Consider the following 17,598-nt stretch of genomic DNA (forward strand, 5'->3'; position numbering starts at 1 on the left):
GTCTGTGTATCTGTGTGTGTGTGTGTCTGTGTGTGTGTATCTGTGTGTGTGTGTGTGTGTGTGTGTGTGTGTGTGTGTGTGTGAGTGTGTTTGCCTGTTCTCCCTGTGACCCCATGGGTTTCCCTGGTTGATACGGTTCTCTCCCACATGCGAGGTCTGTGGGTTAACCTGCGGCTGTGAATTGACCCCCGAGTGTGCAGGCGAGGGGTAGAATATCGGGGGAGAAGTGGAAATCAGTGGGGCTGAGGGGGGAGGGCTGGTTTAGAATAGACGGGCTGAATGGCTTCGTTCCTAGAACAGCCGGAGCCGGGAGCAACAACAGGAAGAAGAGACTTCGGTTTCACTCCGGGGTTTGTGAAACTGAGGGGTGGCGCCGGCTGCGAGCTGAAGTGGGAGGAGACGGGCCGCCGAGACCGCATAAAAGGCCGGAGCTCGGGAGTAGCGTCGAGCTTGTCCTCGGCTCGGGGAGTTTGTGGAGAAAGCGGTGGATCGGCTGGTGAGGGGCGGCCGGGCGATTTATGACACAGCGTCGGGGAGGGTGAACGCAGAGACGGTAAGGGGAAGAAAGAAAAGGGGGCGACGGAGAGGTGGGAGGGATACGGAGAGAGGGGGAGGGAGAGAGAGAGGAAGAGGGTGAAGGGGAAGAAGGGGAAGGGGAAGAGAGGAAGAGGGTGAAGGGGAGAGAGAGGGGGGAGCAGGTGAGGGGAAAGAGAGGGGACGAGGGGAGTGAGGGGAAGAGAGGAAGAGGGTGAAGGGGAGTGAGGGGGAAGAGAGGAAGAGGGTGAAGGGGAAGAGAGGAAGAGGGAGAAGGAGAGGGAGGGGAGTGAGGGGGAAGAGAGGAGAAAGTGAGATAGAGGGGATGGGGAGAGGGAAGGGATGGGGAGAGGGAGGGGGAGGGGAGAGGAGGAAGGAGGGGGTGAAAGGGGAGATAGAGGGAGGGGAGGAGGTGAAGGGAAGAGAGGGGGTTTGAGGGAGAGAGAAAGGGGTGAAGGGGAGAGAAACTGGGGTTGAAGAGGGAGAGGGTGAATGTGGAAGAGGTTGAAAGGTGAGTGAGTTGGAAGTGGAGGAAATGGGGAGACAGGTGTGCAGGGGAAGAGGCAAAGGAGAGGGAATTGGGGGAATAAAGAAGAGGGAGGATGGGAGAAGGGTTTGAGAAGTGGGGTAAATGGCAAGGGAAGGGCTTGATGGGGAGGAGTGGAAATGGGAAAGAGGGGAGGATTCATAGAATTTGGGAGAGCTGGAGGTTGAGGAGATGGATAAATCACAGCACACTGGAGGAACAAGAGGGTTGGAAGGATCAAGGGGTGAAGGGGATGAGAGACTGAGGGGGAAGGGAAGGGTTGGGGGTGTTCAGAAGATTGGGGTTTAGGAGGGAGGCAGAATCTCAGATTGTGTAGTGTCTGGCAGATGAAGGTGGTTGGGGAAGGGCTGTGTGGTTTTAAAAGGAGCGGGCCTTGGAGGGAAGATTATTCGCTGTATTCTGAAGAGAGTAGGGTGTTTTGAATGGAGACTGGTTTAGTCATTTAGATCAGAGAATTAGTGCAGAGCTGCTGGGAGGGAGAACAATCCCTGGGAATGTCTGGAAATTCGGGTTATCCTCTGGGATCAGTGACTGTCCTGACCAGGCTCTGAGTGCTTCATCATCTCTTCTCTCTTAAAAGTTCCTGCTTCCCTCCTGAATCACAGACGTCTTGTTCCCTTCCTTCAGAAACTCTTTTCTCTGTGACATCCTGGAACTATTGAATCAGCGTTTCCCAATATTCCAACTGTGTCCCTCACAGCAGAGCCCTTCCTCCTGCAACCCCCCCCCCGTTCACTGGTCTGACCCCTGACCCCATGTTCACTGACCTGACCCCTGACCCCATTCACTGACCTGACCCCCCTTAACTGACCTCTCTCCCCACTCACCCATTCACTGACCTGTCACCCCACACCCCCATTAACCGACCTGACCTCTGACCCCATTCACTGACCTGTCACCCCGCACCCCCATTAACTGACCTGACCCCTGACCCTGTTCACTGACCTGACCCCCCTTAACTGACCTGTCTCCCCACTCACCCATTCACTGACCTGTCACCCCGCACCCCCATTAACCGACCTGACCTCTGACCCCATTCACTGACCTGTCACCCCACACCCCCATTAACTGACCTGACCCCTGACCCTGTTCACTGACCTGTCTCCCTGCCCCCGTTCACTGACCTGTCACCCCGCACCCCATTTACTGACCTGACCCCCCTTCACTGACATGTCTCCCTGCCCTCCAATCACTGACCTGACCCCTGACCCCATTCACTGACCTGTCACCCCGCACCCCCGTTCACTGACCTGTCTCCCTGCCCCCATTCACTGACCTGTCTCCCTGCCCCCGTTCACTGACCTGTCACCCCGCACCCCCGTTCACTGACCTGACCCCTGACCCCGTTCACTGACCTGATCTCCCCTTCACTGACATGTCTCCCTGCCCCCCGTTAACTGACCTGACCCCTGACCCCGTTCACTGACCTGTCACCCCGCACCCCCGTTCACTGACCTGTCCCCTGACCCCCCCTTCATTGACCTGTCTCTCCCTCCCCCCCACCGTTCACTGTGCAGTGTGAACACCCCGGTACTGTACCTCCTGAGCAGATCTGTCTCTCTCTCTGTTAGCAGCTGTCAATGCCTGGTGCTGACGTCACTGCCGAGACACTTGCGCTGTTTGCTCTTGCCTGATGCTGTTTGAGGTGGTTATGAGGAAAGGGTGAGGCTCGTACTGACTCTGACGGGTGGTGGTGGTGGGAGGAGACAGTGCCAAGTGGAAGCTAGCTTTCTGGTCTGGTACAGTGATGCAGCAGGGAAAGCCACTACTCCCTCTTTCCTCTCCCCCTGCCTCCACCCCCGCTCCAGAGGGCAAATTCCATTCCAACTTGTGATGGTGTGGGGGGTGGAGTAGCTGAATTAGGCCATTCGGCTTTTCGAGTCTATCATGGCTGATTTATTATCCCTCTCAACTCCAATCTCCTGCCTTCTCCCCGTAACCTTTCTCGCCCTGATTAGTCAAGAACCTATCCACCTCCACTTAAAATATACCCAATGTCTTGGCCTCCACAGCCGTCTGTGCCAATGAATTCCACAGATTCACCATGTCCTGGCAAAAGAAATTCCTCTTCATCTCTGTTCTAAAAGGATGTCCCTCTATTCTGAGTCTGTGTCCTCTGGTCTTAGACTCCCCCCACGTAGGAAACATCCTCTTCATCAAGGCCTTTCACTATGCGATAGGTCTCAATGAGAATCTCGCCCCCCCCGCCCCCCATTCTTCTGAATTCCAGTGAGTGGAGGCCCAGAGCCATCAAGTATACCGCATACATTAACCCTTTCCTTCCTGGAATCTTTTTCATGAACCCTCTCCAGTTTCAACATAGCCTTTCTTAGATAAGGAGCCCAAAACTGCTCACAATACTGTGTGAGGCCTCACCAGTGCCAGTCCTCTATATTCTAGTCCTCTCGAAATGAATACTAACATTGCATTTGCCTTCCTGACCACTGACTCAACCTGCAGATTGACCTTTAGGAATCCTGCACGAGGTCTCCCCAGTCCCTTTGCACAGAGTAGATTAGAACCCAGCCCAGTGAAGTGACGATGGTAATCTGAAAATGAATTATCTCAAAAACTCCAACAGCACAACTCATTCTCCTTAGCTGGAAACCTACTGTCTCTTACTGTAGCTCGCTGACACAGTGCCAATGAACATCTGGACACGGGAAGGTGCGCCATCAGACAGGGAGACAGGCAGACGCTGAATACGTTCAGAGTGATGGAAAGGAGGGGATGAGGGAGGGGAGACAGGAACATCTCTTACACTCACACACAGACACTTGCGAACACACACACAGACACACACATGCGCACAGACATACACACGCACGCACACACATTCTCTCACACCACACAGACATACATGCACACACACACATTCTCACACACACAGACTCACACACACTCACACACACACACATACACTCTCACACACACAGACACTCACACACTCACACAGACACACACACTCACACACACATTCACACTCACACACAGACACAGACACTCACACTCACACACAGACACAGACACAGACACAGACACACACTCTCACACTCACACAATGCCGGAGGAACTCAGCAGGTCAGGCAGCAACAAGGATGTAATGCTGAGACTTTATAAAGCACTGGTGAGACCTCACCTGGAGTACTGTGAACAGTTTAGGTCCCCCTACCTAACAAGGGATGTGCTGAAACTGGAGAGGGTTCAAAGGAGGTTCATGAAAATGATTCCAGGATTGAAAGGCTTGGATAGAGTGGACGAGGAGAGGATGTTTCCTATGGTGTGGGAGTCTAAGACCAGAGGACACAGATTGAGGGACATCCATTTAGAAAGGAGATGAGGAAGAATTTCTTTAGCCAGAGAATGGTGAGTCTGTGGAATCTGCTGTGGAGGCTGAGTCATTAGCTATAGTTAAGGTAGAGGTTGATAGATTCTTGATTAGTCAGGGCACAAAGTGTGATACGGGGAGAAGGCAGGAGACTGGGGCTGAGAGTGAGATGGATTAACCATGATGAAATGGCGGAGCAGATTCGATGGGCTAAGTGGCCAAATTCTGCTCCAATACCTTGTGGTCTTTTGGAGATGAATAAAGGGTCCACGTTTCAAGCCAGGGCCCTTCATCAGGAGAGGGATAGTGGTGCTAGGTGTTTTTCAGAGGGTCACTGTTGAACAATAACAGACAGCCCACTGAATGCAGAGATGACACTTAATGATCTCTTCGAGGGCGGTGAGACTTTGGAAGTCTTGCCCTCCCCGAAGAATGGTAGAGGTACGGGGCTGTAAACATTACTCAGACAGGGAGGGGACGGGAAGAGGTCAGTTCTGGGATGAGCATGGAGGTCAACAGGGGCATGGGGCAAAGGTCACAGCAAGCAAGGTGTCAAGGCGTTCTCGAGGAGCAGAGAGTTGTCCTGCTGGTAACCTGCCAGTCCTCCCAGTTACTGTATTTCTCAATGTTGGTCCCATCCAGGTCTGCGGACACTCCTTGATGTAAGGAGGAATGGCTGGATGTACGAGGCCAGGAGCAGGCAGTCTCTCGGCCGCTGCTGTGGGGCCCCTCGGTAAGGTCACCCTGGTCAAGACACACAGCCTGGACTACATGAGGAAGAGGAAGAATGATGAGCGGCTGCTGCGGACTCTCAAGCACCTGATCAGGAAGGAGCGGGTAGGGGCCAGCCAGAAGCTGCCCGTGGTCACCAGTCCCGGGCCTGTAACCCCTCCGGTCCTCGACCACCTGACCTTTGCCCTGGGCCAGCCATGCGACCCGCCAAAGCCGCTGGACCTCCTCCCGGCGCCCGACTGCTGGGCCAGGCCCAGCTGTGCCGTGCCCCCGACGATGGAGAACATGGAGACGGAGCTGAGGGAGGCCGAGGCCCCGGGCCTGGCTCAGCCCTGTGACCCGACCGAGGAGGACATGAGCCTGGACCACCTGCTGGACGTCCTGACCCAGCTGCAGTACCACACCCACCAGGAGGAGGGCCAGAGTGTCTGCTGGCACTTCCTGGTGGGCGCCTGCCCCCACGGAGACGGCTGCCCCCAGCACCACACTGCCCTGCCCTACCACTGGCAGCTGAGGCAGGCGGCCAGCCAGAGGTGGCAGAGCGTGCAAGAGGACTCCCAGGAGGCGCTGGAGCGCTTGTACTGCGACCCGGAGCGGGAGAAGGTCACACTGAGCTACAGGTAGGTCCCAGCGTGAGCCTGTCGGTTGAAGAAATGCGGGGTGAGCGTCCCCACTCACGTCCTCTGGGCGGGGCGTAATTTTAAAGTGAGTGGAAGAATATCAGAGAGGTGGGTGCATAGACCGCAGTGGTGGTCGAGACATAAATATTAGGGACATCTGAAAAAAAACAAGAGCAGAATTAGTCTATTCAGCCCATTGAGTGCTCTATTATTTCATCATGGCTGATCTATTATCCCTCTCAACCCCATTCTCCTGCCTTCCCCCCATAACCTGACTAATCAACCTCCACTTTAAACATACCCAATGGCCTGGCCTCCACAGCTGCCTATCACAACGAACTCCGTGGATTCAGCACCCTCTGGCTAAAGAAATTCCTCCTCTTCTCTGTTCTGAATGGATGTCCCGCTATTCCGAGGCTGTGCCCTCTGGTCTTAGACTCACCCACTACAGGGGAGTGTCTGCATCCTCTCCACATCCACTCTGACAAGGCCTTTCAGCATTTAATAGGTTTCAGTGAGGTCACCCCTCATTCTTCCGAATTCCAGTGAGTACAGGCCCAGAGACATCACACGCTCCTCATATGTTAACCCTTTCACTCCCAGGAGACTCTTAGATAGGCACACGGATGAAAGCAAAATGGAGAGATATGCGGGAAGGAGAGGTTAGATTGATCTTCAAGTAGGTTGGCACAACATCGTGTGCCGAAGGGTCTGTACTCTTCTACGTGCTACCCCTGCTGCGGCCGCGTGGACATCACAGAGAAGCACAGGCCACTGTGTACGCAGAAGGTACAGATTTCCAGGTTCTGCAGAACCCCTTGTAGTTATAGTATGGTTAGGTGTTTAGCTGTGTCAAACTAATTAAATCGGTAATTAAAACTTAAATCCTCCGGCCTACACAACATCCATATCCCTCTATCCCGAGTACAGTCACGTCCCTGTTTAACAGCTCCATTGTATCTGCCTCCACCACCACTCCTAGCAGCATTGTCCAGCCACCCACAGGCTTACGTTGACTTATTGAGATAGAGCATAGAGAAGACCTTCCAGCCCTTCAAGCCGTGCTGCCCAGCAACAGCCGACTTAACTCTAGCCTAACCACGGGACATGTGGGGCACGTGGCCAAGTGGTTAAGGCATTCGACTAGCGACCTGAAGGTCATGAGTTCGAGCCCCAGCTGAGGCAGCGTGTTGTGTCCTTGAGCAAGGCACTTAACCACAGATTGCTCTGCGACAACACCAGTGCCAAGCTGTATCGGTCCTAATGCCCTTCCCTTGGACAACATTGGTGGTGTGGAGAGGGGAGACTTGCAGCATGGGCAACTGATGGTCTTCCATACAACCTTGCCCAGGCCTGCGCCCTGGAGAGTGAAGACTTTCCAGGTGTAGATCCATGGTCTCGCAAGACTAATGAATGCCTAAAATCACAGGGCAATTTACCATGACCAATTAGCCTACCAACCGGTACATCTTTGGAGCACCCGGATGTAACACATGCCTTCGTGCGGAGAACTTGCACATGCCCCATATATCTCTTTTGAACTTAACCATTCTCACCCTAAATGCTTGAATTAGACATTTCAAACCTGGTGAAAAAACAAATTCCACCGGATCTACTCTGTCTATGTTATGTGATAGTTTGTATCAGTTCTTCTTTCTTTTCCAATATTTTTATTAATTTCCTACATAAAAGAATACAGAGTACAGTAGAATATATATAGATTATAATATAATGAAATCGCAGATAAGGTGTAATTACCCCATATCCATATAAAATTAAATTTAAACATAATATTGAAAAGTGATAATTATATTATTAAAAAAAATCTAAGCCCACTACCAGAAAAAACAGCTGTTAGGTTAAAAAAAAGAAAAGGAAAAGGTCCTTAACATGCAGTAGAACATATTATTTGCCAACCTCTGTGCTTAATAACAACTCAAAGATTATGAAAATAATTCAGAAAAGGTCCCCACAATGTTAAAGAATCTTGTCTAGGTTCAGAAATTGAACAGCGAATCTTCTGTAAATTTAAGCAAGACATAACATCATGTAACCAATGAGTATGAGTGGGCAGAGTGGCATCCTTCCACTTAAGCAACAATGCCCTCCTGGCTATAAGGGAAATAAAGGCCAAGATATGCAGATCCTGTTTCTCCAAAATAATATCATTTCTTCCAACAATACCAAATAAGACCGTCAAAGGATTAGGTTTAAAATTTACTTTAAAAAGCGCCAAAAGAGTTTGGAATACTTCCTTCCAATATTTTTCAAGACTCGGACAAGTCCAAAACATATGGATTAGTGAAGTTTCTCCATTATTACATCTGTCACAGTAGGGAGATATATCCGAATACAAACGAGACAGCTTATCTTTAGACATATGGGCGCTACGAACCACTTTAAATTGTAGAAGGGAATGACGGGCACGTAGCAATGAGGTATTAACCAATTAAACATTCCATTCAAGTGTCCTCAGAAATTGAAATGTATAAATCTTGTTCCCAAAGATTTTTAATTTTATCTAAAGGAATATTTCTCATTCCTGACAACATAGCATAAATATGAGAAATAGATATATTTTGGAAGAGTTTCAAATTAAAAATAATATCAAGTAAATTTTTATCTGGACTTTTAGGAAATGTATGAACTTGAGAACGCAAAAAGTCTCTAATTTGTAAATATTGAAAAAAAGTGAGTTCTCAGTAGGCTACACTTGACTGACAGTTGTTCAAATGAAGAGAAAGTATCTTCAACAAACAAATCATAAAAACACTTAATACCCAATCTATTCACTCTATAAAAACTATATCAGACATAGAAGGTTTAAAAAGTAGTTAGAAAAAATGGAACTGGAAAGTGAAAAACTCAATAAACCAAAATATTTTCTAAATTGTACCCAAATCCTCGAAGTGTGTTTAAATACAAAATTATCAGTTAAATTACTTAGAGATAAAGGAATTGAGGATCCGAGAAGAGAAATGATAGAGAATGCTCTGTTCTGAATGGATGTCCCGCTATTCCGAGGCTGTGCCCTCTGGTCTTAGACTCACCCACTACAGGGGAGTGTCTGCATCCTCTCCACATCCACTCTGACAAGGCCTTTCAGCATTTAATAGGTTTCAGTGAGGTCACCCCTCATTCTTCCGAATTCCAGTGAGTACAGGCCCAGAGACATCACACGCTCCTCATATGTTAACCCTTTCACTCCCAGGAGACTCTTAGATAGGCACACGGATGAAAGCAAAATGGAGAGATATGTGGGAAGGAGAGGTTAGATTGATCTTCAAGTAGGTTGGCACAACATCGTGTGCCGAAGGGTCTGTACTCTTCTACGTGCTACCCCTGCTGCAGCCGCGTGGACATCACAGAGAAGCACAGGCCACTGTGTACGCAGAAGGTACAGATTTCCAGGTTCTGCAGAACCCCTTGTAGTTATAGTATGGTTAGGTGTTTAGCTGTGTCAAACTAATTAAATCGGTAATTAAAACTTAAATCCTCCGGCCTACACAACATCCATATCCCTCTATCCCGAGTACAGTCACGTCCCTGTTTAACAGCTCCATTGTATCTGCCTCCACCACCACTCCTAGCAGCATTGTCCAGCCACCCACAGGCTTACGTTGACTTATTGAGATAGAGCATAGAGAAGACCTTCCAGCCCTTCAAGCCGTGCTGCCCAGCAACAGCCGACTTAACTCTAGCCTAACCACGGGACATGTGGGGCACGTGGCCAAGTGGTTAAGGCATTCGACTAGCAACCTGAAGGTCGTGAGTTCGAGCCCCAGCTGAGGCAGTGTATTGTGTCCTTGAGCAAGGCACTTAACCACAGATTGCTCTGCGACAACACCGGTGCCAAGCTGTATCGGTCCTAATGCCCTTCCCTTGGACAACATTGGTGGTGTGGAGAGGGGAGACTTGCAGCATGGGCAACTGATGGTCTTCCATACAACCTTGCCCAGGCCTGTGCCCTGGAGAGTGAAGACTTTCCAGGTGCAGATCCATGGTCTCACAAGACTAATGAATGCCTAAAATCACAGGGCAATTTACCATGACCAATTAGCCTACCAACCGGTACATCTTTGGAGCACCCGGATGTAACACACGCCTTCGTGCGGAGAACTTGCACATGCCCCATATATCTCTTTTGAACTTAACCATTCTCAGCCTAAATGCTTGAATTAGACATTTCAAACCTGGTGAAAAAACAAATTCCACCGGATCTACTCTGTCTATGTTATGTGATAGTTTGTATCAGTTCTTCTCAACACAACTGCAATATGTCCAGCCTCTCATAATCGTACGTACTCTCTAATCCAGGCAGCATCCTGGTGAACCTCTTCAGCACATTCTCCAGAGCCTCTATATCCTTCCTGCCACAGAACTGTCTCCACACCATTCCCTGTAAACTCGAGACCGCTGTGTGTGAAAATCCCAAGAGGGCATCAGTTTCTGAGATACTCATCTGGCACCACCAATCATTCCACAGTCAAAGTCACTTAGATCACATCTCTTCCCCCATTCTGATGTTTGGTCTGAACAACAACTGAACCTCCTGACCATGTCTGCATGCTTTTCTACGTTGAGTTGCTGCCACCTGATTGGTGGATTAGATTAATGAGCAGGTGTACCTAATAAAGAGGCCACTCAGTGTAGTTTCCTGACCTTTGAACTCAGTGCCTCAACTAATAAGAGCAAACGTGCCACACACCTTTTTTAACTGAGCCACTTTCAGGCACCATAACTCTATACAGATTTTTAAAACACTTGCCCTACCCAACTCCTTTGAACTTTCCCCCTCTTACATTAAATGTGTGTCCTCTAGAGTTAGGCATTTCAACACTGAGGGGGAAACAGTTCTGGCTGTCTTCTCTGTCTATTCCCTCATAATCTTATAAACCTCTATCAGATCTCTTCTCAACCTCTGCTCCTGAGAAAATAACCCAAGAGTGTCCAACCTCTCCTTCACTGTGGGCACTTGTCTCGTTCCATGCGTACACCTGCTCTGGGTATGTGTACGTACACTGGAGAGGCCAAATCATGCTCAAGACAGTGTGGACAAAAGATGGTGGCCATGTTGGGTTGGGGGGGTTACTGCCCAGGCTCTCCTGGCTGGCCTGTGTCTCCCTGCTTCCTGGTGTTACTGCACCCCTATGGAGAGGGGAGCACCACGCAACCCTCAGCAAGGATGTCATGCTGAGGCTTCATGAAGCACTGGTGAGGCCTCAGCGTGAGTACTGTGAGCAGTTTTGGGCTCCTTATCTATGACGGGGTGTGCTGACATTGGAGGGGTTTCAAAGGACGTTCACGAAAATGATTCCAGGATTGAAAAGCCTGGAATATGAGGAGTGTTTGACGGCTCTGGACCTGTACTCACTGGAATTCAGAAGAAACCTATCAAATGTTAGGTTAAATAGACATTGGGTATATTTAATGCAGAGGTTGATAGAGTCTGGATTAGTCGGGGCATGAAGGGATGCGGGGAGAAGGCAGGAGATTGGGGCTGAGAGGGAAAATGGATCAGCCATGATGAGTTGGCAGAACAGGCTCGATGGGCCAAATGGCCTAATTCTGCTCATGAGCAATACGTTCCCATGTGTCTGGGTTCGTGCCAAAGGCTTTTAGTGATGTTTTCGGGCTGTTGTTACAGCATTTCCTTTGCCGTCTACGAGAGCACCTTCCTTTCTGTAGTTCACGGTAAAGCATCTCTTAGCGGATGGTCCGGCGTACGAGCTGTGTGGCCTGTGACTGCATCAGGGTGGTGCAGGTACAGGCAGGTCTGGCTCGGTAAGAACCCTAGTGTCAGGGGTTCTGTCTGTGGAGGAGCTTTCTCAGGCAGACTGTGTGGAAATGGTTCAGTTTTTTGGCATGCGGCTGGTCCACCGTCCATGTTTCGCAAGCGTCCAGCAGAGTGGCAAGTACTATGGCTTCCCATACATCTTCAGCTTCCTCTGTAAACGTGCGCCTCTCCTGTTCCAGGCGTTGGCATCAAGTCTGCTGAAGGCTACACTTGTGCGGGCAGTCCTGGCGTTCCCCTCATCCACAGTGATGATGTTCTGGGAGAGTGTGCTGCCAAGATCTGTGACTCTTTTCACTAGGTTGAGTCTTTGGCCATTGATTGTGATGTTTGGCTGAGCGTGTGGTTTCCCTGGAACTGGCTGATGCATTGCTTCAGTCTTGGCATTGATGGTAAGCCCCAAGTTGGTATACGCATCAGAAAACTTGTCGACACAGCACTCTTGAGCGAGCTTTGAGGGTGAGCAGTCACCAGCAAAAAGGAAGTCTCTGCTGATGTCTGTCTGAGCCTCAGTTTTTGCTTGGAGCCTTCTGAGGTTGAACAGTTTCGCATCAGTGCAGAATCTGATTCTGTTGTCTACATCACCATCTCTGCAGGCATCAGTCAGCATGGTGAATAACACCGGATTGAATAGCATTGGCGCCAAGACCCCGCCTGAGATGGGGAAGGGCTCGGATGTCCCTCCATTGACCTGAACTCTGGCTTGCATGCCATCACGGAATTCCTGCACTGCGATCTTCCACTGGCTCTCGCTGTTAACCGTCGAAGATCAACGAAGCAGGGGAACAGGTCAGCATTTTGCACCTGACATCTCTGTTGCAGCAAGCGTCATGTTGGTGGTCCCACGCTCTTTCCGGAGTCCACACTGGCCTTGTAGTAGGAGTCTCCTGTCAAGGCATGTTGTGAGGTGGTTGAGAAGAAGCCCGGTGAGATCTTGCCTGCCATAGACAGCAAGGATATTCCCCGACACTCGTCACAGGACAGTCGGTTTCCCTTTTGATTGTATGGATGGATGATGGATGTGTCTTTAAGTTCCTGTGGAATCGTCTCTTGCTGCCACATGAGTTGGAAGAGCTGATGGAGTTTTTCTATTAACACTGCACCACCTTCCTTGTAGGCCTGAGCTGGGATTGCATCTGACCCAGGCGACTGGCTGTCAGCGAGCTGATGTAACGCTTCCTGGGGCTCTGCTGAAGCCGGTGGAACATCCAGTGATTCACTAACAAGTACTTGGGGCAGGTAATCAATGGTTTTGTCATTTATAGTTGAAGGATGATTCAGAACACTGTTAAAGTGTTCAGCCCACCTGTGAGGAATTTTCTGTTTGTCCATGATTAGCGTGTACCCATCAGCACTACGGAGAGGGGATGATCCCGATGATGTGGGGCCATAGACTTCTTGAAGTGCAGTGTAGAAATTCTTTAGATCCATACCAATCTGCATACGCCTGGATTTAATCAGCTTTATGGAATCCTGCATCTCGCACAGTGTGTCTTGCTCAGTCCTTCGTACGTTGTTGAAGGCATCTTTTTTTGAGATGGACTTGGGGTTGCTGATGAAAGTTTTGTGGAGTCGATGTCTCTCATCCCGCTGTATGTGATGTCGACACATTTTTTCATCAAACTCGCCCCTGTGTTCTCTGCTAGCAGGCCCCGTGATCTCTGTAGCAGTGTTGTAGGTCAGTTCTCAAAGGGCAGACCAGGCAGTTTCCACATTCTGATTGTCCTGAGGGATGGAGTTTAAGTGTTCTTCCAGAGCGTCAACAAAAGACTGCTTTATGTAGCTGCTTCTCAGCTTGGAGACGTTCAGCTGTCTTGGGATTCTCATTCCTTGAGGGCATCTCTCGGGCTGTTCAGTTTAGAAATGATGAGATGGTGGTCTGTCCTGCATCCAGCACTGCACGGGGATTTGGCCACCCTTGTATCCTGCCCGTCTCTCTTCCTGACTATGACATAGTCAATTAGATGCCAGTGCTCAGCGAGGATGCATCCATCAAGTCCTGTTATGGGTGGGAAGGCGGAGGGTGAAAAACAATTCCTGTTCAGCACGTATCTGGAGTAGTGGAAGACCATTTCTGTTGCAATAGCCAACACTGTATTCCCCATCCCAGGAGGTGTTGCCAGAGCCTACTCTTGTGTAGAAATCACTAAGGGCGATATTAAATCAATAGAAAGAAGGGACATAGGATCAGAAGAGGTAGAATCCTTATGGGTAGAATTAAGAAATGGCAAGGGTAAAAAGACACTAATAGCAGTTATATACAGGCCTCCAAACAGCAGCCGGGATGTGGACTACAAGTTGCAGCTGGAAATAGAAAAAGCGTGTCAGAAGTCAATGTCAAGATAATTATGGAGGATTTTAATATGAAAGTGGATTGGGAAAGTCGGGAAGGTAATGGATCTCAGGAGAGGGAGTTTGTAGAATGCCTATAGGATGGCTTTTTGGAGCAACTTGACCAGAAGCCCACCAGGGGACCGGCTGTTTTGGATTGGGTGCTGTGTAACGAACCTGAGGCGATTAGGGAGCTGGAGGTAAAGGAACCCCTTGGAAGTAGTGATCATAATATGATTGAGTTCAGTTTCAAATTTGAAAAGGAGAAGCTGGTGTCAGGTGTATCGATATTTCAGTGGAACAGGGGAAATTACAGTGGTATGAGAGATGAACTGGCCCAAGTCGATTGGAAAAGTAAACTAAATGGAGGGATGGCAGAGCAGAATTGGATAAAATTCCTACAAGAAATAAGGAAAATGCAGGAAAAATATATTCCAAGAAGAAAGAAAATCATGAATGGAAAAATGGCACAAATGTGGCTAACGAGAGAGGTTAAGGCAAAAATAAAAGCAAAAGAAACGGCGTACAAGGAAGCAAAAATTAGTGAGAAATTGAGGACTGGAAGACTTTTAAAAACTTACAGAAGGAAACTAAGAAAGTCATTAGGAAAGAAAAGATGAATTATGAAAGGAAGTTGGCGATTAACATAAAACAGGATACTAAGAGTTTTTTTAAATATATGAAGAGTAAAAGAGTGACAAGGGTAGATACGGGACCGATTGAAAATGATGCTGGAGAAATTATAATGGATAACAAAGAGATGGTGGAGGAACTGAATGAGTATTTTGCATCAGTCTTCACAGTGGAAGACATGAGCAATATACCTGATAGCCAGAGGTATCAGGGAATAGAATTAGGTACAGTCAAGATTACTAGAGAGAAAGTGAGTGGGAAGCTAAGTGGACTAAGAATAGATAAGTCTCTCGGTCCGGATGAGGTGCACTCAAGGGTTCTGAAGGAGGTGGCTTTGGAGATTGTGGAAGCATTGGAAATGATCTTCCAGGAATCAATAGACTCTGGCATGATTCCAGAGGACTGGAAGGTCACAAATGTAGTTCTGTTATTTAAGAAAGGAGGGAGGCAGCAAAAAGAAAATTACAGACCTATTAGTCTGACATCGGTAGTTGGAAAGATATTGGAGTCAATCCTCAAGGACGAGGTTATGAAATACCTCGAGGTGCATGACAAGATAGGCCGAAGCCAGCATGGTTTCATGAAGGGAAGATCCTGTCTCACCAACCTATTGGAATTTTTTGAGGTAATCTCGAATAAGATTGACAAGGGAGAGGCTGTGGATGTTGTGTATTTGGATTTTCAAAAGGCCTTCGATAAGGTGCTGCATATGAGGCTGCTTAATAAAATGAGAGCCCATGGAATTATAGGAAAGATATTGAAATGGGTGGAGCATTGGCTGATAGGCAGAAAGCAGAGGGTGGGAATAAAGGGATCCTATTCTCATTGGTTGCCGGTTACTAGTGGTGTTCCGCAGGGGTCAGTTTTGGGGCCGCTTCTTTTTACGATGTATATCGATGATTTGGATTATGGATTAAATGGTTTTGTGGCTAAGTTTGTGGGTGACACCAAGATAGGTGGAGGAGCAGGAAATGTTGAAGAAACGGAAAGGTTGCAGAGAGACTTAGTCAGTTTAGGAGAGTGGGCAGATGAGATACAACGTTGACAAATGTACGGTTGTACATTTTGGAAGAAGAAATAATCGGGCAGATTATTATTTAGATGGGGAGAAAATTCAAAAATCGTAAGTGCAAAGGGACTTGGGGGTCCTCGTGCAGGATACCCTAAAGGTTAACCACCAAATTGGATCGGCGGTAAGGAAAGCGAATGCTATGTTGGCATTCATTTCAAGAGGAATAGTGTATAAGAGTAAAGAGGTTTTGATGAGGCTCTATGGGGCATTACTGAGACCTCATTTGGAATACTGTGTGCAGTTTTGGGCCCCCTATCTTAGAAGGTATGTACTGATGTTGGAGAGAGTTCAGAGAAGATTTACGAGGATGATTCCTGGAATGCAGGGGCTAACATATGAGGAGTGTTTGTCGGCTCTTGGATTGTATTCATTAGAGTATAGAAGAATGAGAGGGGATCTCATTGAAACATTTCGAATGTTGAAAAGGTTGGACAGAGTAGATGTGGAAAGGTTGTTTCCCTTGGTGGGTGAGTCCAGGACAAGAGGCCATAGTCTTAGAATTAGAGGGTACCCAGTTAAAACAGAGATGAGGAGAAATTTTTTTAGCCGGAGGGTCGTGGATTTGTGGAATTCATTGCCACATACAGCCGTGGAGGCCCGATCATTGAGGGTGTTTAAGGAGGAGATTGACAGGTATCTAATTAGTCAGGGTATCAAGGGTTATGGGGAAAAAGCCGGCAATTGGAACTAGATGGGTGAATAGTTTAGCTCATGGGGGAGCTGCGGAGCAGACTTGATGGGCTGAATGGCCTACTTCTGCTCCTTTGTCTTGTGATCTTGTGATAAGCTTGTCTGCTTGGGGAACAGTGGCAATAACTGAGTGCATTTCTTCACAGAACCTGTCCTTGACATCGTCCAGGTTGGTCCTGGTTGGGTGTAAGTGCTGGCGATGGTGACATGCTTCCGACCAGACGGCAGGGAGCATTTCATGGTCACAGTCATTCACACCCTTTGGAGATCCAGGAATCTCCATCTTCATTGCAAATCCAACCCCAGCCTCACGTTGGTCTTGATTTCCTCTTCCACTCCAAAAGGATAGAAATCCCGCAGAACGATAGATGCATTGAGGCCCCCCCCCTTCGTGGAAGTAACAGTAAAAGTATCGACATCCCCGCCCCCCCACCCCCCCCCCCCCACCGTCACCATGCAAGCAACAGCAAAATAACTCCAAAGTCCATCAGACACTGCGGTCCTTAACCTAGCACTTCAGTATCCCAGACAGTCCCCCTCCATCGAGGAGAGAGGGTCGCTCACAACAACGAGGGCAGAGAGCAGCAGCTCGCTGTTCCAGTGTTACAATCTTCCGCGTAGCTTCTCCAAGCAAGCCCCCGACCCGAGGACCAACAAGCTCTCGCTCTCCATCGAAAGGGAGCGAGAATAGGGTTGCTCGAGTACCGAGGCCTTTCTCTGACAGCAACCAGCGATTAGCAAACACAACGCCTGCTGTCTTGGTTCTTCAGTTGCCCAGGACACTTCAGTCGGTGAAATTGGCGTGGAGCGGGTCGCCCACACCCACACCCCATGGTCACACGCCTTCCAAGCCATTCCTGGAGATAGCGAAGTGCGAAGCCGCACAGCCGGTCGGCAATCCCACTGCTTGCGAAGAACCGCAGTTTGAAGTGTCGGTCACAGGCTCTGACAGGTTGTATGTAAATCACCTCAGTTTTGTTTTGAGTTTTGTGTGTCTTTATGAGTGCATGTATGCATGTGCTGTTTGTATGTGTACAGTGTTGTCTACCTGTAAGTACACACAGGTCATACATACCCGTGTCTCTCTCTGAATTTGGTATGAGTGTGTGTGAACACATCAGTGCCCTGACACCCCTGCTCCCAGTACATTACTGAGTTCAGTTCCCACGCCACCTCACTCTGGGCTCCGTGCCCACAGCTGGGGTGTGCACCTACTGCAGACTTGGGTGACCGGTTAGGAACACTGACGATGGCTCCCCAAAACCGGCTCGGCCAGTTCCTGTTGCCAGAGTCATGGGATGTCCGAACCAGTCAGGC

At 48.9% G+C, this 17,598-nt stretch overlaps 1 protein-coding gene across 1 annotated transcript in view; it reads left to right on the forward strand.

The window, feature by feature from the left end:
• Positions 1-285: 285 nt before the first annotated feature.
• The window catches only part of LOC134346965 (protein mono-ADP-ribosyltransferase TIPARP-like), a 93,792-nt gene continuing 76,479 nt past the window's right edge, over positions 286-17,598 (forward strand). The window contains exons 1-2 of the mRNA XM_063048874.1: positions 286-553; positions 5,052-5,761. Of these exons, the coding sequence (XP_062904944.1) occupies positions 5,082-5,761 (680 nt within the window). The 5' untranslated portion in view covers positions 286-553; positions 5,052-5,081. The remainder of the gene's footprint in view (positions 554-5,051; positions 5,762-17,598) is intronic.

The sequence above is a fragment of the Mobula hypostoma genome, chromosome 5, assembly GCF_963921235.1.
Source record: "Mobula hypostoma chromosome 5, sMobHyp1.1, whole genome shotgun sequence".
In the NCBI taxonomy this organism is placed as follows: Eukaryota; Metazoa; Chordata; class Chondrichthyes; order Myliobatiformes; family Myliobatidae; genus Mobula; species Mobula hypostoma.